General features: G+C 34.4%; 2 protein-coding genes across 13 annotated transcripts in view; one reads left to right on the plus strand and one right to left on the minus strand.

The window, feature by feature from the left end:
- Positions 1–24,471, minus strand: part of LRBA (LPS responsive beige-like anchor protein) — a 761,353-nt gene that overhangs the window by 449,228 nt on the left and 287,654 nt on the right. The window lies entirely within an intron of this gene.
- Positions 10,583–11,089, plus strand: LOC107974440 (protein archease-like). Its single transcript, XM_054683904.1, has one exon. It carries the CDS (start codon positions 10,592–10,594, stop codon positions 11,087–11,089), a length of 498 nt encoding a protein of 165 aa, XP_054539879.1. The 5' UTR covers positions 10,583–10,591.

The following is a 24,471-nucleotide window of genomic DNA, read 5'->3' on the forward strand; positions in this document are numbered from 1 at the left end:
GTGGCTAATGCCTGTAATCCCAACACTTTGGGAGACTAAGGTGGGCAGATCACGAGGTCAAGAGATTGAGACCATCCTGGCCAACATGTTGAAACCCTGCCTCTACTAAAAATACAAAAATTAGCTGGGCATGGTGGTGTGCGCCTGTAGTCACAGCTACTCGGGAGGCTGAGGCAGGAGAATCGCTTGAACCCAGGATGCAGAGGTTGCAGTGAGCCAAGATCGCGCCACTGCACCCCAACCTGGCGAAAGAGCAAGACTCCATCTCAAAAAAAAAAAAGGAAAAAGAAGAAAAAAAAATCTAAATCCCTTCTAAACTACCAGAAGGAAGTCACTCAGTGTAATTACGTATCTGATATAGATCAGATTCATATTTAAATAAACACGTAAGATTAATATTTTAGATTTCTTTTTAAGGTTGATAAAGCAAACCATTCACAGTATATAAGTGCCAAACTCAGCCTATACAGTGGTACTCTGAAAGAATTAAAAATATGTGGATGTCTTACATTTTACGCATGAGGAAACACAAATGAACAGAAAAGGCCAACAAATTTTTCAGCAGCTGGAAATGCTAAATTTAATTACTGAAGAGAAATCATGCAGAGAAGCTGGCTGCTGAACATGATTTAGAAAGAATGCAGGAAGTCATGTAAAAGTATCAAGAAATTTTGCAGTATACAATAATAAAAAACTTAGAATTCAAAAATATATGGATAATACATATGATCCTGAAAAATCTATATGTTAGGAATATATTACAGTTTTAGACCCAAAGCAACAAAATATTTTTTAAAATATTTAAACCTAGACTGTTAGTATTATAACAGAAGTTATGAATTAATATTAAATATGAAACAAAATAGGTAATACTATTTGTCTTTAATTAGAAAAAAATACTAAATGAATATCTAAGAATAAAACTTGTTGAAAAGAATATTTGTTGGAGAATTATATTTTCTTCTTCATAACAAATCTCTGACATAAGAATTTTATTTATACAACTTGTGATTTCAAATTTTAGAATTTATATATGTACATCCATATATAAATATATAATATATAAAAGCACACACTATATTATACATATACAAGTACATACACATGCATAATATTTCCTTGTATGGAAAACTCACTTTTTTATCTGTTCATCCGTTGACAGAAAAAGTATTTCAATAGTTTTGTCACTTTAATTTGCATTTTTTTATTACAACTGGTATTCTCCTTCCTATTCATACCTTTTCCAATTGTCTATGAATCTTGATATTCTCAAATTTTATAATTTTACATATTTAAAAATATGTAGAAATATTTAAAATTTCTTCACCTAATTTTTTTCTTTATTTTCAGTTTTAATGTTTGTTAACTTTTCACTGTAGAACTACCTAAAATGATGAATCTACAAATATATTCCTTTGACATTGTCTGGTATTTTTAAAACACTAGAAAATTATTATCTTCAGAAACCTGAAAAATGTTATGCTGTGTTCTGATACCTGATCCATAATACAATTTCCACATTTAATTTTCATACAGCTAATCATGCCTTCCTGATCTTCGTGCAGAAGAGACTAGAATATTAATTTATTTTTTCAAATGGGCCTGATCATCATTTTTCTGAGTTCTTTAAAATACCTTAGTGGAAATTTTATTATAATTATAGATCAGAATGTTGTGGTTTATTATAGTTCTTTTTTTAAACATACATAAAAGCCTATAAATACAAGCATAATATCAAATTAGGCCGAGTAAAAGTACTCAATAAATTTCAAAGTCAGAAATTCTACAGGCCATACTATCTGCTCATAAGGCTACAAAATAAGAAAAGAATAACAAAATTTGAAGTAATAATAAACGACAAATTCCTTGGAAACTAAATAAATACTACATCAAAAAAGACCAACTATTTACAACATAAAAATGAGAACATCACGTTAAAAAAAAAAAAAAAAAAAAGGATGAAACCACTGCGGTTAACAGAAGAAAATTCATACCCTGACTTGGTTTTATTACTTAAAAAGAAGTGAAACCAAGCATTCAAATAAACGAAACCAAAACAAAACAAACGCAGGAGGGAAACAATATAGTTACCAACAGTTACAAATGAATTAGAGAACAATTAACTTATCCCAGTGGATAAATAAGTCCCAGACTTGGCACTTTGAAAAAACAAAATGGCCCATTTATTTATTTTATAACATTGGCCTACAACAAAAGAAAACCAAGAACACTTTTAAATAGTTATAAAAATCCTTTAAAAAGTTAGAAATGGTTATGTTTAAAAAAAAAAAATACCCTAGGGACAGAGGCGATAGCTCAAGTCTGAAATTCTCACACTTTGGGAGGCCTGGGCGGAAGGACTGCTTGAGGCCAGAAATTCAAGACAAGCCTGGGCAACATGGAGAAACACCATCTCTACAAAAAACACAAAAATTGGCTGGGCGTGGTGGCTACTCATGAGGCTGAGGTGAGAGGACCTCTTGAGCCCGGAAGGTAGAAGTTGCAGTCAGCTCAGACTGGGCCACTGCACTCCAGCCTGGGTGACAGAGTGAGATCCCATCTCCAAAAAAAACAAAACAAAACAAAACAAAAAAACAAGAAAACAAACAAACAAACAAAAAGGTGGATCACGAGGTCAGGAGACCGAGACCATCCTGGCTAATACGGTGAAACCCCGTCTCTACCAAAAATACAAAAAATAACCCGGACGTTCTGGCGGGCGCCTGTAGTCCCAGCTACTGGGGAGGCTGAGGCAGGAGAATGGCGGGAACACCGGAGGCGGAGCTTGCAGTGAGCCGAGATGGCGCCACTGCACTCCAGCCTGAGCGACAGAACGAGACTCTGTCTCAAATAAAAAAAAAAAAACCCACCCATCATCTGGGAGGATTTATCCATATAAAGTAAGACGGGTTTTAAAAATTTGTTAATATACAGCATTATTTTTACGGATGACATTAAGAAAACAATATAATTTAATAGATAAAGAAAAATATAAAATTCAATAGCTACCTACAGAAATATATATCAACAAAATGCAGAATACAAAATTATAAACAGGAGCACGTAATACCACAGAATAGAAACAACATAAATGTCAAATAATGAAGACCTGTTATAATAAATATAGAGATATAAAAATATATACTGATTATACAAAGCACAAAAAATTAGAAAGCTCAGTATATGCTCACACGAAGATGTTATTTTAAGTAAAAAAGAAAAAAGCAAGGTGCACAACAGTATGTATATGATACATCCATCCATGTAAAAGAATACAAAACATATTTCTATGCCCTGTATAAAATATTTTGGGGGCAGAGGGGAACATAAGAAACTGATAACACTGATTCCCCTAAGACAGAAAAGTTTTTCCTGCAAACTCTTCTGTATGTTTAGAACTACGAATATATTATCCATCTTAAAAACAATATTTAAAATTAAAAAATTTAGATGGATGTTGGCTTCTAAGTAGGATGTACAAAAGTTGCAAGAAATTACTGCTCCAACACTAATAACGATAGGATGCAAAGAAACATAAATGAACTAAATTCCAGAAAGTGTCCCATCCTAAAATCTCACCTTCTTTCATCCCCAGAAAATCTACAGCTTAGATAAAGTTGAAAATACTATGTTAAGTAAAATAAGTCAATCACAAAACACCACCTATCATATAAAACTGCAATTACAATGTTATCAAATCAGCAGAATAGGCAAATCGACAGAAAGCAGACTCATGGTTGTCTAGGGGTAATTTAGGGACAAACAGGGAGTGACTAATAAATTATGGTCCAGGGTTTCTTTTTTGGGGTGATTAAACTGTTCTAAAATGGATTGTGGTGATGGTGGCACATCTCTCAATATACTAAAAACCAATGAATTGTACACTTTAAATGGGTGAATTGTAAATTATATGAATTATATCTCATTAAATCTTTTTATTATTGTTCAGTACTTGAGACATTTCTGTAAGCTTTCGTTGTCCCAACATTTTTTTAAAAAAAAATTAAAGAAATTTAACAACTATTTGTAATGTGTGGTCCTTCAATAGATACTTGTTAGAGGAATTAGGGTAGTAAAGACACTTTTAAAACAACTGGGGAAATCAGGATATTAAGTATTAGAACACATTCGTGAATTATTGTCACTGATTTTTACAAATGATAATGATGTTGTAACTATATAGGAAAACATCCTCATGTTTTAAAGATTCATACTAAAGTACTAAGTGGTCAATTGTCACAAAGTCTATAATGTACTTTAAAACACTTCAGCAAGAAATAAAAATCAAGCAATTGTTAAATCTAGATAATGGATGTTCCTTATACTATTACCTCTACTTTTATATATTTTTATATTTACATAATAAAAAGAAAAAAGCCAAAAAATGTTACATTAACTTAATGACTGGGTGATGAACAATAAGGAAAAAAATTTATTAAACACAATATAATCCCTTGAATTAGCCCCTAAGACACATGAGAGTCATATGTGATAAAGAAAGCTTGGCAAACCGAAGAGAGATCATTTTGGAGAAACTGATTAAAAGCATTTAAAGAAAATCAGATTAGAGTCTTATATAATACAAATAAAAATATCTCAAATATTTTAAAGATTAAAAATCAGTCACACACAGTGTTTTATGCCTGCAATCCCGGGCTTTGGGAGGTCAAAAGTAGCAGGATCAGTTAAGCCCAAGAGTTTGAGACCAGCCTGGGCAACACAGTGAAACCCCCATCTCTTCCAAAAATAAAAAATTAGCCAAGCATGGTATCACACACCAGTAGTCCCAGCTGCTCGGGAGGCTGAGGTAGGTGGATTGTTTGAGCCCAGGAGTTTGAGACCAGACTGCGCAACACAGCAAGTCCCAGTCACTACAAAAAGTTTCTTAAAAAATTAGCTAGGCATGCTGGCACACACCTGTGGGGCCAACTACTCAAGAGGCAGAGATGGGGGGATCACTTGAGCCCAGGAGGTCAAAGCTGCAGTGAGCCATGATCATGCTACCACCCTACAGCCTGGACAACAAAGTGAGACACTGTCTCAAAAAAAAATATATATATATATATTCTATATATATATATTTATTTATATGTTATTTATATATAATATATATTCTAGATTTTCTATATATATATAAAACCACAGAGAAACAAGAAAAAAGTATATATATATATATAAAACCACAGAAAATCTAGAATATACGAGAACATTTAAATAATCTTGAAATGGAAAATAATTTACTAAACCTAAAAATAAGGAAAGCAATAATAAAGAAAAAAACTTTAAATTGCATTAAAATTTAAGAGACTATAAATCTATAATACAAATCATGATAAAAAGAAAGTTCTGGGGGAACATATTACAACAAATAAAACAGAGGAAAAAACCTTTATCATATAAAGCCATATACAAATCAGTAAGAAAATCACTAACACAGATTTTGTTTGAATGAGCAAAGGAAACAAACAGACATTAAAAAAATTAAAACTATCATGATTATAATGAAGTAGTGTTCATTCTCACTAGAAATTAAATGCAATGCAGACTTTAAACAAGATTCTACATGCTTTTATTTATCAAACTGAAAATTATTCAATTATGGCAATGGAACAGAGAAATGAGAAAAAACTATAAAGTTTCTCAAAAGAAGTCATTCTCTGATCCCAGATTTTCACTTAAAAGACTTTAGCAAACTAAAAAATCAGAAACATAAATAAAGATTTCTGAACACTAAATTCCTCAAAGCTTTATTTACAAAAGCAAACTATACATAATTTAAGTGTGTAAGAATGGAGACTGGTAAAATAAATAAGTACATATTTATACTGGAAATATAAATAGCTGTTACAAATCACATTTTCAAAAATTTTCACAAATGGCAAATTGCTAACAATACATTATTTTAATGCTAGATTTTAAAGAAGCATGCATACGACTCTAATTTGGTGAATGGGTAGATTCCGTTAATAAGTTAAATGAGTATATGTGTATAAAAAAAAGAAAATAGGGTAAAAAATAGGTATGACCTTTGCATTACCTTCGCAACTTGTTTTACATCTATAGTTATTTCAAATTAGTCAAAAACAAAAAGCAAAATCCAACGAAGATAAACAGATGTTCAAGCTAGACAATAAATGACTTTCATTCTTTACATTTTTTATTTTCTAAATTTTCTATATTAAAAAATACTTCATTTTTATAATTAGAAAAATAAACACGTTTAAATTTAAAAATCGATCAATGAGGAGAAAAGCAGCTACTTAAGAGGAAAATTGAATAATTTCTCATGATTAGCTCTAAAATTGGTATGTACATTACCCTAAAATACATAACACTAAAATATGTAATTGTTAAAATGTTTCACATTCCTTTAGAACTGTCAAGAATATGTTCAATAATAGAATATATTATTACAATAGCAAAACACTGCCATGAAGTCGACAGAGGCTATGGGGACAGACTGTACTGGGTTATTGTTATGAAACCTGGGTTCTAATTCAGAATCATGGATTTAATTGTTCTGTGATCAAAGCTAAATCACATTCTCTCAATCTACCTTGCATACATACATCAAGGATGTGTTGTGGTACTGAAATGAGACAATGTGTACTAAATCACTTAATAGATGACGTTAGGCCACATAGCAAAGAGATCACCAGTTTATACTGGGTATCAGACTACCCTGGTTCAAGTCCAAGCTTCATCACATACTAGCTATATGACCTAGAACAAACCACTGAGCCTTGCTGTAGTTTTCTTATCTGTAAAATTGGGCTGAAGATAATAACATTTACCTCAAAGGGTTGTTATGATAATTTATTTTATATTTGTTAAGAATTCAGAAAAACAAGTGGTACTATAGAAGTGTTTATTTTTAAAAATTTATAAGTACTCACAAAAATGTTCACTATTTTAATAAAAATATTTTGCTTGCTAATTGGAAAAAAATCTTTGAATTCTTCACCTAAAAAATATATAGATTGCTATATTTGCCAGACATAGTGGCTCATATATGTAATCCCACCACTTTGGGAGGCTTGAGCTCAGGAGCTTGAGACCAGCCTGGGCAATATGACAAAACCCCATCTCTACAAAAAACAAAACAAAAATTAGCCAGGTGTGGTGGTGTGCACATGTAGTCCCAGCTACTCGGGAGGCTGAGGTGGGAAGATCACTTGAATCCAGGAAGCTCAGGTTGCAGTGAGCCAAAATCGCACCACTACATTCCAGCCTGGGTGACATAGTGAGACTCTGTCTCAAAATAACAATAGTAGTAATAATAATAATAATAATAATAATAATAATAATCAGTGCTTTCATGGTCTTTATTTAATAAAAAAAAAATACTCCATTTTTATTACTTCAAAAAAACCGAGAGACCACCTGGTTTGCAGTTCCACTGAAGCTAGCAACAAGTGAGTTCTACAGTATGTTAGATAAAATTCAAAGCAACATTGGCCCAAAGACCTTTTGAAAATTCTTACTGAAGTTGATTTTAATTCACATAGATTCCTAAAAGAAAAATCATTAAGTGATAATCATCAGTACATATGTTTTACAGATATATCACATTAGTTTAAAGAAACTAAAATTCTAAAAGACAACCTTCTTTACAAAAATGATTGCCAGGAAACTTGTATATTCACACATGCACAATGTTTACAAGGTATAATGTTTCTGCATGACATAATTTTTTTCATAAATATTCTGTTTATAACCATAAGATTAAGAAACAAAGTTAAGATGTACAGCTCATCAATGATGTCATGACATTCATGGAACCTCTCTGTAAACCAAAAGTATAAAATGTCAAGGATATCCCACTCCAATGATAAGCATGCAATGAACTAAAGAGATGCACATTGCAGATCTACACTGTCATCAATCCTCTGATAATAAATGAAACAAGTCAGCTACTTTACAACCACAAATCGTACATTAAATAGATGACAACATCTTTTTTTGCAGAAGAAGGTAATTAGCAGTAGATAAAATTCAGTTATATTATTTAAGAATGTACAGCTTGAATTCAAGGCTGAATACAGATAACCTCTAAGATATAAGCTGTCTCAAAAAAAAAATGCCTCATCCTGCAGAGTATTGTTTAAGAGCAATACAGTTAGAACATGAGCATACTTCAACCAATTGAAGTTTGTTGAAAAAGGGTAAAGACTAGCAGACATAAGAAAAAATATACGTTTGCTCTCTTAAAATTGACTCTGATGTAGAAGAGATGAACAAATATATTTTCTCTGCTAAAATTTTAAGTAACAACAATATTTATTTGGAAATATTTCTTGTTTTATTTAGAAATTTTATTATAACACCTTAAAATATTACTACACAATATTGCAAATCTCATAGCACAATGATTAAAATGAAAAACTATATTAGACAAAACATAAAATTAAATAGCTTAGAATAAAGCTGCAATGTATTCCAGGATTAGATCCTATTCACATGGTCTTTAGAAATCTAATAAAATTTGAACCAAATTCATAGATTAGTAATTGGGAAACAGATTACCTGGATCTGGATCCAAGTTGTAACTCTAGGTTATTTCTGCTTCATGCTATTTTCAAACTTATAAAATGAGGGATAATATCAGTACTATCTCAGAGGTTTGTTGTAAGAATTAGTTGCTACTTATATATACCTCTAATAGCTACTGAAATAGCATAAGGATTCATGAAATATTAGCTACTGTTGGCACCATCATTCCTCACCGAAACTGAAAATATATATACTTTTCAGATCAAATCAATTTAATCTCTTTCACAACAGAGTTTTAGAAACATTTCTTCAATTTTCAATTCCACATTTCCACCTTCCTCGTTCTCTCTCATTCATACACCAATTCCACGTTTACTCCATCATTCTCTCTCATTCACACACAAAAGAACACACACTACCCACCACCACAATCACTAAATTTCAAATTTTAAAAAAGTGCAATCTTAACCCATAGTTACAACAAAGAAAGCATCTCCATAATTAATTAGAAAGTACACTAAGAAATAGATTCCAGGTTAGGATGGTAGGCTGATATTGCAATTACATATTTTTTCCTTCCTCATTTCCTAAAAACAAATTAGCAAAAAATAAATAAATAACAAAACATAATTTTTAAAAATAATGAAACAATGTAAGGAATGCACCATAAATCACCAAACATTAAAAAATTGGTTGCCAAGGGGAACAAAAACAAACTGGTTCTAGAACTGAGGGAGCAACAAAGCTTAGTTCTTAATCATGTCCCCATGCCCCCAAAGCAATATTGGTAAGTTGACAAAATTCTGATAATTTTCTTAACGCCTTCAAATACAGAGAGAAACAAACTGAGTAGGTAATATTACCTCTTTCCTCTTCTACCTGGAGATGCCAGAAAAACTTACAGAACAAATACTGGTGAAGCAAGAAATTGAAAAATGCAGCTGATTCACTAAAACAGAAGTAAACTCGACTCTACTCTCTTAAATGACTGAGGAAAATGATTCAAAGCCTAAGTACATCTTCCCATGAGAACTGTCTATAGTCTAATGAGATAGAATGAACTTGGTAGAAAATATTTAACAAAATCTTAGAAAAAAATGAGGATTTCTAAGAAAGACTCCTCACCTATTTCAAATAAGCTCTTCCTCTTCATGATAGGCCATAGGATATTCTACAAAAATCAAACTGTAGCTCAGCAGAGGGAAATATTAGCTTTACACAGAGAATGGAGAGGGAAATAAGTCACTAAGATATCCTGTTGTCTAAGCCAACAGAATATCTGCACAGAGCATTCTAAGAATGAACACAATGAAACAAAAAAGTATGGTAGTTATACAAACATATAGCACCAATCAATCAACAAATAAGTTAATAAATAAATTTAAAATAAAACGTTAATATAGAAAAGACAAAACATCTGATGAAAAAGTATCTCAAGGAGTAAAAGAAAATTATTCATGATTATTTTTTCTAATGAACAACATAACAAAAACATAATGCAAATAAGATAAAACTCAAAATAAAGTGACTAAGGAAAGAGGCTGAAGTCCTAAATAAACAAAATTAGGAACAAAACATAAGCTTTATAGACATAATAAATAAATTACAAATAAATATCCCGGACAAAATAAAACATTAAAAATGTACTTACTGGTGGAAAAATAAGGCTAAGGATCAAAAAAAGTCAAGCAACTAAGGAATAACTAATAGATGTGAAAGACAAACATATATCTAACATATTATTAAGTGTTACTAAGCAAGAAAAAACAAAATAAAGTGAAAGTGGTATTTCAAAGTATAATCTAAAAAATTTCCTAAGAACTGAAGGAAAAATCAGAATCTGCTGATTATAACAAGAAACTATGTCCCAGGATAATTTGATAAATAATGTTCAATACTGAACCATATTCCTCTTAAAGAATTTTTTGGACAAAGAAATCACAGGCAGAAGACACAAAAAGCAAATCAGAAATTAAGGGAAAATATCAGACTGTCCTCTGAAAGCAACATTCAAAGTCAGAAGATAACAAAGCAATGTCTGCAAAGTTCTAAGGGAATTTAAGTGTTACCCAACAATATTAAGTCAAGCAAGGCAGTCATGGCACAGAAAGAGGGAGATGTTAGAGATTACAATTTGACTGAGGAACAGAAGGCGATCAAGGCCAACTATCCGCCAGTTAATAGGAATTACGAGTATTTGGATCATACAGCAGATGTCCAGTTACACACATGGGGAGATACTCTGGAGGAAGCATTTGAGCAATGTGCAATGGCCATATCTGGTTACATGATAGATACCAGAACTGTGGAGCCTCTCCAAACAATAGAAGTAGAAACCCAAGAAGTTTCTACTTTTCTTTTTCACTTTTTAGATGAGTGGCTTTATAAGTCCAATGCTGATGAATTCTTCATACCCTGGGAAGTGAAAGTAATTTGTATTGATCAAAGACATTTCCAATTACAATCAATTGGGTGGACAGAAGAATTTTCATTGTCCAATCACCCTCAGGGAACAGAAGTCAAAGTTATAACATATTCAGCAATGCAGGTCTATAATAAAGAAAACCCAGAAGTTTTTGTGATCATTGACATTTAAGACGAAAAAAGAAAAGACTCCTAAGAAGAACTGGGGTTTTTTTTTTTTCTCTCTTCCTTTTGGGAAGACAATGTGAATTAAATTCTATAGTATCTTCTGAAATACAGAAATTGTAGAACAAAAACTTATAACTTTATTTATTTACTTATTTTTCCTGAGACGGAGTATTGCTCTGTCCCCCAGGCTGGAGTGCAGTGGCACGATCTTGGCTCACTGCAGCCTCTGCCTTCCAGGTTCAAGCGATTCCCATGCCTCAGCCTCCCGAGTAGCTGGGACTACAGGCATGCGCTACCTCATGCCTGGCTAATTTTTGTATTTTTGGTAGAGATGGGGTTTCATCTTGTTGGCCAGGCTGGTCGCGAACTCCTGACCTCAAGTGATCCGCCCACCTTGGCCTCCCAAAGTGCTGGAATTACAGGTGTGAGCCACCACGACCAGCCAGAAATTTACAACTTGAACTGTGACTTTCCAAAATGGAAAATTAGGGCACGTCCTTGGTCTGTGTTCCCCAAATAGTCAAACTTTAAAGAATTCTTCAATTCCTACGGGGCAGTTATGGTCCTTCATTTGTTGATCATCTGCTGTGGCAGCAAGTGCCTCATGCCCTTCCATTGCAATGCAAGCCTTCCACCCTCCCCCCAGAACAGAACGCTGATGTCAGCAGCAGCCTGGTGCTAAATCCAATTTGGAAAAAAAAATAATTTGAGAAAATATATTTCCACACCCAGAAAAAAATATATAAAGTTAAGCAGAATGCCATTCAAATATAAAGATAGCAGGCAAATATTCTTAAACATGGAAGAACTTTAAGTTTACAACACATATAAGCCCCTTGTGGAAAAAGAATAACCATGAAATGCAGCCAATTAAGAACTGAGTCAAAAGAAAGAATCTGGAAATTAAGTTCCAACTAATAAAGTTGGGGAAAATGAAGAGTGAGTATTGAATTCACTTAAATAAAGAACAAATACTCAAGTACTATAAGAAATGTGATTATAAACATGAATGTTATAAATTTAGACAATATGAAAATTAAAATATAACTAAAAATTAGGAGGTGAGGGGAGAGAAAATAAAAGGAACATACAAGTGACTAATATCCTCAGCCTCCATAAGAGAGTGTGAATTGACATATGTAAAATAAAAATCAACATCAGAGGAGGGCAGAGCACGATGGCAGAATAGAGGCCTATCCCGTTTGTCCACCCTGCTGCAACACCAAATTTTAACAACTATCTGCACATAGCAAAGCACCATCACTAGAACCAAAAATCAGGTGAGCGATCACAGTACTTGTTTTTAACTTCATATCATGGAAAGAGGCATTGAGGGGGGCAGGAGAGACAGACTTGAATCACTGATGCCACCTCTGCCCCATCGCCCAGCAGTGGCCATGCACTGCAGACAGAAACTGCACTTTGGGGAAGGAGAGCTCAACGACTGGAGAACTTACATTGGTCTCAGTGCTGCCCTGTCAGAGCAAAGAATAAAGCTATGCTGGGCTCCTTCCATAGAGGGAGCATGAGGACCAGCCCTAGCCAGAGGGGAATGACATATCCCAGGGGACAGAACATGAGTTTCTTGGCAAGCCTCGCCACCCAGGCTAAAGTACACTGGGTTCCTAGATAAACTTGAAAGGCAGTCTAGGACACAAGGACTGCAATTTCTAGGTTCCTCCTAGTGCTGGGTTGGGCTCAGGGCCAGTGAACTAGGGTGGCACATGACCTAGAGAGACACCAGCTTGCATGGCTAAGGAAGTGCTTGCATTAGCCGTGCCCTAACCCCAGGCAGTGAAGCTCATAGCAATGAAAGTTACTCCTTGCTTCTGCTTAATGAGAGGAGAGCAAAGAGTAAAGAGGACTTTGACTTGCATTTTGGATACCAGCTCAGCCACAGTAGGATAGGGCACCAGGCAGAGTCATGAGGCCCCGTTCCAGGCCTTAGCTCTCAGATGATATTTCATTTCTAGACACAACCTGGACCAAAAGTGAACCCAGTGCCTTGAAGGTAAGGATCCAGTCCTGGTAGGATTCATCACCTGCAGATTAAAGAACTCTTGGTCCCTGAATAACCAGCAGTGATAACAAAGGGAATATACCATGTGTCTTGGGCTTTGAGACTTACTAGCTTCAGGGGTGACCCAGCATATTCCCAGCTATGGTGCCTACAGTGAAATACTACTAATGTTTCAGAAAAGCAGAGGGAAAAATAAAGGGAACTTTGTCTTGCATCCTATGTACCAGCTCGGCTACATGGGGGTAGAGCAATAAGCTGGCTCTTGGGGTCCCAAAGTCCAGGCTTAGGCTCTTGGACAGCATTTCCAGATGTGCTTTGGGACAGAGGGGAGCTCACTGCCCTAAAGAGCGAGTCTCAGGCCTGGCAGCATTCATCACAAGCTGACAGAAGAGCCCCTAGGCTCTCAGTAAACATCAGTGGTGGCCTGAAGGAATCCCCTGTGGACCAGTGGTGGAGGTGGCCACAGGGAAAGGCAGCTCTGCCTGTGGAAAGTGAAGAGTAGGAAAGACTTTGTATTGTGGTTTGAGTGCAGGCATAATGACAGTAGAATAGAATATCAGGAAAATTGCTAAGCTGTTTAACTCCAGTCCCTGGCTCCCAGACAGCACTTTGGACATTCCTGGAGCCTGTGGGAACTCACGGCCCTGAAGGGAAGAAACTGGGGCAAGACCCAGTGCTGTGCAGGTTTCAGGTCTAACCCAGCGCAGCCCTAGTGGCGGTAGCCACAGACTTACTTGCATCACCACACCCCCAGTTGCAGGTGGCTCAGCAAAGAGAGACAGACCCTGTTTGTATGGGAGAAAGGGAAAAGAACAAGAGCCTCTGGCTGGTAATCCAGATAATTCTTCCACATCTTATCTAAGACCACCAAAATGGTACCTCTACGAGTCAGCAAAAAACACAGCCTTATTGGGGTTGGGGTCCAAGTCCTTTCAAATACCTGGAAAGCCTTCCCAAGGACAACAGTCACAAACAAGCCCAGACTGTGAAGACTATAATAAATACCTAACTCTTCAGTGCTCATACACTGAAGAACATTAGCAAGTATAAACATCATCCATGAAAACATGACCTCACCAATGAACTAAATAAGGCACCAGGAACCAATTCTGAAGAAATAGAGACATATGACAACTCAGATAGTTAATTCAAAATAGCTGTTTTGAGGCAACTCAAAGAAATTCAAGATAACACAGAGAAGAAATTCAGAATTTTATCAGATAAATTTAACAAAAGGATTAAATTTTTTTTTTAAATCAAGCAGAATGAGTAGGGAGGTGGAGTTTACAGTGAGTTGATATCCCATCACTGCACTGCAGCCTGGGTGATAGAGCCAGACCCTGTCTCAAAAAATAAAATAAAATAAATTTAAATATACATATATATGTATGTATATATACACACACACACACACACACACACACATACATATAGCAGAAATTCTATAATTGAAAAATGCAATAACATGCTGAAGAATGCATCAGAGTCATCAGAGTCTCTTAATAGCAGAACTGATCAAGAAGGAAGTAGTGAGCTTGAAGACAGGCTATTTGAAAATACATAGAGGAGAGAAAAAGGAATAAGAAAAAATGAAGCATGCCTACAAAATCAGGAAACAGCTTCAAAGGGGCAAATCTAAGAGTTAATAGCTTTAAAGAAGAGGTAGATAAAAAGAGAGGGGTAGAAAGTTTATTCAAAAGAATAATCAGAGAACTTTCCCAACCTTGAGAAAGATATCAAATTCAAGTAAAAGAAGCTTATAGAACAGCAAGCAGAAAGAAGATTACCTCTGGGCATCTAATAATCTAAAGGTCAAGAATAAAGAAAGGATCCTAAATGCAGCAAGAGAAAAGAAATCACATACAATGGTGCTTCAATACATCTGGCAGCAGACTTTTCAGCAGAAACCTTACAGGCCACAAGAGTGGCAAGACATATTTAAAGTGCTGAAAGAAAAACACTTTTACTCTAGAATAGTATATCCAGTGAAAATATCCTTTAAGCATGAAGGAGATAAAAAGACTTTCCCAGTCAAACAAACGCTAAAGGATTTCATCAACACCAGACGTGTCCTAAAAGAAATGCTAAAGGGAGCTCTACAATCTGAAAGACAAGGATGTTCATGAGCAAGAAGAAACCATCTGAAGGTACAAATCTCACTGGTAATAGTAAGCACACAGAAAAGCACAGGATAGTATTACATTGTAATTGGAGTGTATAAATATACCAAGTAGAAAGATTAAATAATGAACCAATGAATAATAACTACAAAAACTTTTCCAGACATAGATAGTACAGTGAGATAAAAAGAAAAACAAGAGAAAGTTTAAAACTAGAGAGACAAAGTTACAGCATAGAGTTTTTATTAGGTTCCTTTTTGTGTGTTTGTTTCTTTATGCAATCAGTGTGAAGTGAAGTTGCCATTAGTTTTACATAACAGGTTATAAGATTGTGTTGGCAAGCCTTGTAATAACCTCAAACTGAAACAAATAAAATGGGTACACAAAATATAAAAAGCAAGAAATTAAATCATACCACCAGAGAAAACCACCTTCACTACAAGGAAGACAAGGAAAGAAAAAAGGAAGAGAGGTCTGCAAAACAACCAGAAAGCAAATAACAAAATGGCAGTAGTAAGTCTCTACTTATCAATAATAACATTAAATGTAAATGAACTAAACTCTCCAATCAAAAGAAATAAAGTGGCTGAATGAATTAAAGAACAAGATCTAATGATATGTTGCTTGTAAGAAACACACTTCACCTATAAAGTTACACATAGACTGAAGATACAGAGATGAAAACAGATATTCCAAGTCAGTGAAACAAAACAGAGCAGGAGTAGTTACATTTAATCAGATAAAATAGATTTCAAGACAAAAATTGTAAGAAGAGACAAAGACGGTCATTATATAGTGATAAAGGGGTCAATCCAGCAAGAGGGTATAACGATTGTAAATAAATATGCACTGTATTAGTCCATTTTCACACTGCTATAAAGAACTACCCAAGACTGGGTAATTTATAAAGGAAAGAGGTTTAATTGACTCACAGATCCACGTGGTTGGGAGGCCTCAGGAAACTTACAATCATGGTCGAAGGGGAAACTGGCACCTTCTTCACAAGTTGGCAGGAAAGAGAAGAGTGAAGGAGGAATTTCCAAACACTTATAAAATCATCAGATCTCATGAGAACTCACTATTACGAGAACATCATCGAAGAAACTGCCCCCCAGTGATCCAATCACTTGCCTCCCTTGACACATGGGGATCATAGGTCCCTCCCTCAACACGTGGGGATTACAATTCAAGATGAGATTTGGATGGGGACACAGAGCCAAACCATATCATGCACCCAACACTGGAGCAACTAAATATATAAGGAAAATATTATCAGAACTAATGAGAGAGATAAACTCCAATACAATAATAGCTAGACACATCAAAATATCCCACTTTCAGCATTGGGCAGATCTCACGGACAAAAAAAAAAAATCAAAAAAGAAACAGCAGACTTCATCTGTACTACAGAACAAGTGGATCTAAAGTTATTTACAGAACATTTCTTTTTTTTTTTTTTTTTTTTTTTGAGATGGAGTCTTGCTCTGTCACCCAGGCTGGAGTGCAGTGGCATGATTCTCAGCTCACCGCAACCTCCATCTTCCACGTTCAAGCAATTCTCCTACCTCAGCCTCCTGAGCAGCTGGGATTACAGGCGCATGCCACCACACTCAGCTAATTTTTGTATTTTTAGTAGAGACGGGGTTTCGCCATGTTGGCCAGGCTGGTCTCGAACTCCTGACCTCAGGTGATCCACCTGCCTCAGCCTCCCAAAGTGCTGAGATTACAGGTGTGACCCACCACGCCCAGCCAGATATTTACAGAACATTGCATCCAGTAGCTACAGAATACACATTCTTCTTCTCAGCACATGGGTCATTCTCAGGAACAGACCATACGTTAGGTCACAAAACAAGTCTTAAAACACTCAAAAAAACCTGAAATATCAAGCATCTTCTCTGACCACAATGAAATATAACTACAAATCAATAACAGGAATATTAAAAACTATACAAATATATTGAAATTAATATGTTCCTGAATCACCAGTGTAATGATGAAGAAATTAAGAATAAAATTGAAAAACTTCTTCAAACAAATGATAATAAAAACACAACATACTAAAGCATACAGGATACAGCAAAAGCACCATTAAGAAGAGAATTTATAGCTATAAATGCCCATGTCAAAAAAAAAAAGAAAATCTTCAAATAAATAACCTAATAATGCATCTTAAAGAACTAGAAAAGTAACAGTAAACTGAACTCAAAATTAGTAGAAGAAAAGAAATACTTAAGTTCAGAGCAGAAATAAATGAATTTGAAATGAAGAAAACAATACAGAAGAGTGATTAAACAAAAAGTTGGCTTCTTGAAAAGATAAACAAAATTGGCAACCTTTTAGTGAGACTAAGAAAAAGAGAAGATCCAAACAAATGATATCAGATATGAAAAGGGAGACATTACAACTGATACGGTAGAAATTCAAAGGATAATTAGTGGCTACTATGAGCAACTATATGTCAATAAATTTGGAAAATCTAGAAGAAATGGATCAATTCCTAGATACATAAACCTACCAAGATTGAACCATTAAGAAATCTAAAACCTAACAGACCAATAACAAGTGACAAGAGTGAAGCCTTAATAAAAAGTATCCCAGTAAAGAAAAGCCTGGGGCCAGATGGCTTCACTGAATTCTACCAAACATTTTAAGAACTAATACCAATCCTACTCTAAGTATTCCAAAAAATAGAGGAGGGAAGAATTCCACACTAATTCTACAAGGCCAATATTACCCTGATGCCAAAATCAAAGACATATTAAAAAAAGAAAACTATAGGCCAATCTCACTGGTGAATATTGATGCAAAAATCCTCAAGAAAATACTAGCAAGCTGAATTTAAAAATACATTAAAAAGGTCATTAATCATGACCAAGTGGGATTTATCCTAGGGGTGCAAGGATGGTTCAATGTATGCAAATCAATCAATCAATGTGATACATGATATTAACAGAATGAAGGATAAAAAAATGATCATTTCAATTGATGCTGAAAAAGCATCTGATAAAGTACAACATCTGTTCATGATAAAAACCCTCAAAAAAAAAACATGATACAAATGGAATATGCCTTAACATAATAAGCCATATATGACAGACCCACAACCAGTATCATACTGAATGGAGAAAACTGAAAGCATTTCCTCTAAGATCTGGAACATGACAAGAACATGTACTTTCACCACTATTATTCAACATAGAACTGGAAGCCTTAGCTAGAGTAATCCAACAAGAGAAGGAGATAAAGAGCATTTAAATTGGAAAGGAGTAAGTCAAATTATCTTTATTTGCAGATGATGTGATCTTATTTTTAGAAAAACCTAGAGTCCATCAAAAAACTATAAGAACTGATAAACAAATTCAGTAAAGTTGCAGTATACAAAAACCAACATACAAAAATGAGTAGTGGCCAGACATGATGGCTCATGTCTATAATCCCAGCACTTTGTGAAGATAAGGAGGTGGACTGCTTGAGCCCAGGAGTTCGAGACCAGCTGGGCAACATGGTAAAACCCTGCCTCTATAAAAAACACAAAAATTAGCCAGACATAGTGGCACATGCCTGTAGTGACAGCTACTCAGGATACTGAGGTGGGCAGACTGATTGAGCCCAGAAGCTCAAGGCTGCAGTGAGCCATGACTGTGTCACTGCAACCCAGCCTGGGAGACAAAGTGAGATCCCATCTCAAGCAATCGATCAATATCAGTAGCATATCTATATGCCAACAGTGAACAATCTGAACATGAATTCAAAAAAGTAATCCCATTTACAATAGAAACATACAAAATTAAATACCTAGAAATAAATTTTACAAAAGTGGTGAAAGATCTCTATAATAAAAACTATAAATCACTGATAAAAGAAATTGAAGAGAATATAAAAAAATGGAAGGATATTCTATGTTTATGGATTGGAAAATCAATACTGTTAAAATATCCATATTAAACAAAGTACTCTACAGATTCAATGCAATCTCTATCAAAATACTAATGACATTCTTCAAAGAAAGAAAACAAAACCCTAAAATTTATGTGGAATCACAAGAGACTCAAAATAGCCAAAGCTATCCTGAGCAAAAAGAATAAAACTGGAGGAATCAGATTATCTGACTTCAAATTATATTACTGAGTTATAGTAACCAAAACAGAATGGTATTAGAATAAAAACAGACACATAAACCAATGGAACAAAAAGAGGACCCAGAAACAAATCTACACAGCTACAGGAAATGAATTTTCAACAAAGGTGCCAAGAACAAACATTGGAGAAAAGACACTCTCTTCAATATAAGGCACTGGGAAAGCTAGTTATCCATATGCAGAAGAATGAACCTTGATCCCTACACCTCACACCTTATGTAAAAATCAAATCAAAATAGATTAAAGACTTAAATCTAAGACTTCAAACTGTGAAACTACTACAAAAAAAACTGAAGAAACTCTCCAGGACATTGGTCTGAGCAAAAATTTCTTCAGTAATACCCCATAGTCACAAGCAACCAAAGCAAAAATGAATAAATGGGATGATATCAAGTTAAAAAGCTACTGCAGAGCAAAGGAAACAGTCAACAAAGTGAAGAGACAACCCATAGAATGGAAGAAAATATTTGCAAAGCTACCCATCTGACAAGAGATTAATAAGCAGAATATGTAAATAACTCAAACAACTGTATAGGAAAAAGTAATAATCCAATTTAAAAATGGGCAAAATATTTGAATAGACATTTGTCAACAGAAGACATATAAATGGCAAACAGGCACATGAAAAGGTGTTCAGGCCGGGTGCAGTGGCTCATGTCTGTAATGCCAGAACTTTGGGAGGCCGAAGCAGGCAGATCAATTAAGGCCAGGAGTTTGGGACCAGCCTGGCCAACATGGTAAAATCCCATCTCTACTAAAAATACAAAAATTAGCTAGGCATGATGGCACAGGCCTTTAATCCCAGCTACTCGGGTGGCTGAGCCATGAGAATCCCCTGAACCAGGGAGGTGGAGGTTGTAGTGAGCCAAGATCGCATCACTGCACTCCAGCCTGCGTGACAGAGTGAGGCTCTGAAAAAAAAAAAAAAAAAAAAGAAAAGAGAAGAAAAGAGAAAAGAAAGAAAAAGTGTTCAAGGGCCAGGTACTGTGACTCACACCTGTAATCTCAGCACTTTGGGAGGCTGATGAAGGCAGATCACTTGAGGCCAGGAGTTCAAGACCAGCCTGACCAACACAGCAAAACCCCATCTCTACTACAAATACAAAAATTAGCCGGGTGTGGTGGCACAGGCCTGTAATCCCAGCTACTTGGGTGGCTGAGTCATGAGAATCGCCTGAACCAGGGCAGTGGAGGTTGCAATGAGCCAAGATCATGTCACTGTACTTCAGCCTGGGCAACATGGCAAGACTCTGTCTCAAAAAACAAAACAAAACAAAAGATGCTCAAAATCATTGATCATCACAGAAATGCAAATCAAAAGTACCATGAGATATCATCTCACTCGAGTTAAAATGGCTTGTATCCAAAAGTCAGGTAATAACAAACGCTGTCGAGGATGTGGAGAAAAAGGAACCCACATACACTATTGGTGGAGTGTAAATTAGTAAAAACCACCATGAGAACAGTCTGGAGGTCCCTCAAAAAACTAAAATAGAGCTACCATATGATCCAGCAATCCCACTGCTAGGTATATATCCAAAGGAAAGGAAATCAGTATATTGAAGATATATCTGTACTCTCATGTTTGTTGCAGCACTGTTTACAATGGCTAAGATTTAGAAGCAACCTATATGTCCAGCAAAAGATGAATGGATAAAGAAAATGTGGTACTTACACACAATGGAGTACTAGTCAGCCATAAAAAGGAATGAGATTCTTTCCCATTTGCAACAACATGGATGAAAATGGAGATCATTATGTTAAGTGAAATAAGCTATGCACAGAAAGACAAACATCGCATGTTCTCACTTATTTGTGGGATCTAAAAATCAAAACAATTGAACTTGTTCAGTTGAACTCTGAACAATTGAACTCTGAGTTCAAAACAGTTTTACTCAGAGAGACAGTAGAAGGATGGTTACCAGAGGCTAGGAAGGGTAGTGAGGGTGTCACGGGTAGGTGACGATGATCTATAGGTATAAAAAAACAGAACAAATGAGTAAGATCTAATATTTGATAGCACAACAGGAGCCAATAGTCGATAATAATTTAATTGTGCATTTTAAAGCAACTAAAATGGTGTATCTGGATTGTTTGTAACCCAAAGGATAAATACTTGAAGAGATGGATACCCAATATTCCATGATGTGATTATTATGCACTGCATTCCGGTACCAAAATATCTCATGTACTACATAAATATATATACCTACTATGTACCCACAAATATTACAAAGAAAAGAAATAATAAAAAATCAATGACATAATTACACTGAAAATAATTAACTAAAATGGCTTGGTGGAATTCTATGTCAAAACTCATGTTTAAAAACCGAAGCCATCAACCTCTTAATTTTTTCATAATTTATTAACCTTCTATTCTTTCAGAAAATAATTTTCCTTTACTTAAAGAAACATTTCCTTGTTTTTTCCATAATTATTATTTTGCTAAATTTTATACAATACTGCAATAAATAGCCATGTATACCTATCTTTAAATACTATTATTTTTAATTCCTAACAGATATATTCACAAAAATAGGATTACTCGGTAAATGGGTATTTGCATGTTTGTGAGTGCCAATGTAATTTTTTAATAGCTATGACTATATTGCTTTCCCTTAAGACTAAAAATGTACTTTCCGTTAACAATACAAAAGAACAGCATTGCCCATTTCATCTCCCTTATTCGCTTCAACAGTACGTTATCATTCTTTTTACTGTCTCTCAATCGAAGAATGGAAAATTGATAGATAATAATTTCTCTAATTTACATACGAATCCTTTTCATATGTTTACTGGTCACTTTTAGGTTCTTTTGTGAATTTCTTATTGATATCATCTGAGTTTCTGTCTATTGGGTTGTTTTTCTTATAAGAATTATTAGTACAGTGAATATATTAATCATTTATCAGTCATAGGCATTATGTTTTTCCAATTTGTTGATGGTATCTTTCCTCCACTTAATGTTATAGGTAGTAATAGATGTCTACTTTTTTATTTCTACTTTCTAAATATCCTACATTTTGGTTATCAAATTCACACATATGCCCAAGTTCTACTTTTACAGTTTTCCAAATATGTTTCTGAAGTATTTATCATGTCATCTTCCTCCCTATTGCTTATTTCATCTGGAAGAATTTTAATATATGCTGTCTTTTTAGTGGTGTTTTAATTTCTGGAGAGGCAAGTATATCCCATTACTTTTTCACAAATTGTAGGACTACATTAAAGCATTTATTTTCCCACATTAACTGAATATTTAAATATCCAAATATAATAGTTGTGTCTTAAATTTGTTATAAAGAATATTTAAATGTCAAATCAACTCTACTGTTATTTTAATGGAGTGCTTTACTAATGGATATTGCACTGAGTTTACATACTGACTTGAGAAAAATGAACATTTTTGTGATGTAGAATTTTCTCTCTTTGGCTATAAAAGACAGTATGGAGTCTTTTTTCCAGTTGGAAAACTGGAAAAATACAAGTAATGTTGGTATATTAAGTAACAGCATCCTGCCAATGTTAATTTTCTGATTTTGATAACTGTACCAGATTAAGACAGAGAATGTGCTTAGGAAATTTCCACTGAAGTATTTTGAGGTAGAAGGGAATCCTGACTTTAACTTACTCTCAAAATTCAGAAAAACAAAGCATAAAGAGAAAGAGAATAAATGTCGTAAAAATTTAACAATCACAAGATCTGGGAGAACAGTGAATAGGAGTTCCTGCTTTATTCTTACAACTTTCCTGAAAGCCTCAAATTATTTCAAAACAAAAGACTGATTCTGTCTCTCTCTCTCTGTCACACACACACACACACACACACACACACACACACACACACCCCTCAAGACCCCAAGACAGACTATCCAGCATGGAATTAGTTTATATTTTATCTTATTTGCTTTAATAAAATTTTGTAGCTTCATTCCAAAAAGCATGTGTACTTTTCTTGCAGAATTTGGCCCAAAACATTGTTTTTGTCATATTTATGAATACACTGTATTTCTGATTTCCATTCTTAGCTGGTTACTGACTGTCAAAGAAAAGCTATTAATTTTTTGCATAACTATCTCATACCTAATAACCTCACCAAATTCTCTTATTAACTCTGGTAGAAAAATGTTCAAGATCCAGGTACACCTCAGGACACAGGAATTAGATTTTCCTAGACCACAGCATTAGAAATTTGAAAGTAATCTTCTTTCTTTCTTTACTAGCATTTATATTAGCTGTATCTTGCACTTGCAAGAACATCAAAAAATATGTTAACAACAGTGACAGTAGGTATCACTCATTTTTCCTGATTTTAAAAGAGATGACTTTAATCATTTAAAATGATATTTAATAGTCTTTACCATATTTGTATTGTTTTCTTATATAAATCTTTTTCTGTGAGTTTTAATACGGCTGGCAGCTAACAATCATCATATGCTTTTTTTCTACCTTTACTGATATCTTTGTGTTTTTTCTATTTTTAATTTGTTGATATAATTTATTTTGCAGGTAGATATCCTAAAGTAAACAATTTTGTAATTCCAGTAAAAATTTTCAGTCATCATACTATATAATTCATTCTTTATATTGATGAATTATGTTATTTAAAGTTATAGTTTAAATTTTGTACTTATATTCTTAAGTGAAATTGGTCTTCTAGAGTTTTATTTTTCTAGAATAATTTTCAGATTTGCTGGTTGTATAAAATTCACTTGGAAGATTTTTCATCTTTTCTAATGTACCAGAAAAATGTCAGCAACATATGAGTTTATCTGTTCTTGATATGTTAGAAGCCATACAGTGCTTTTAAATATTTTTCCAATTCTATAGCAAATGTACTACTTGTCAAATTTTCTAGTTCACCTTAGGTGAATTTGGGTCATTTCTATAGCTACAAAACCATTAATTTCCTCTAGAAATTTGTATTTCTTATACATGTTCAGGCACAACTACTGAGATAAGCAATGGTCCCAGGATGAGTTTATCACTTAGTCCTCTCCTATGAGAATCCAAGGAGAGAGGTGTGTGCTCCCTCATTTCCTCAGCTACAAATACTGTTACGCTCTCAAACCCTAAAGACAGAGAAATTTCACACCTCTGT

Source organism: Pan troglodytes, chromosome 3 (assembly GCF_028858775.2).
Source record: "Pan troglodytes isolate AG18354 chromosome 3, NHGRI_mPanTro3-v2.0_pri, whole genome shotgun sequence".
Classification (NCBI taxonomy): Eukaryota; Metazoa; Chordata; class Mammalia; order Primates; family Hominidae; genus Pan; species Pan troglodytes.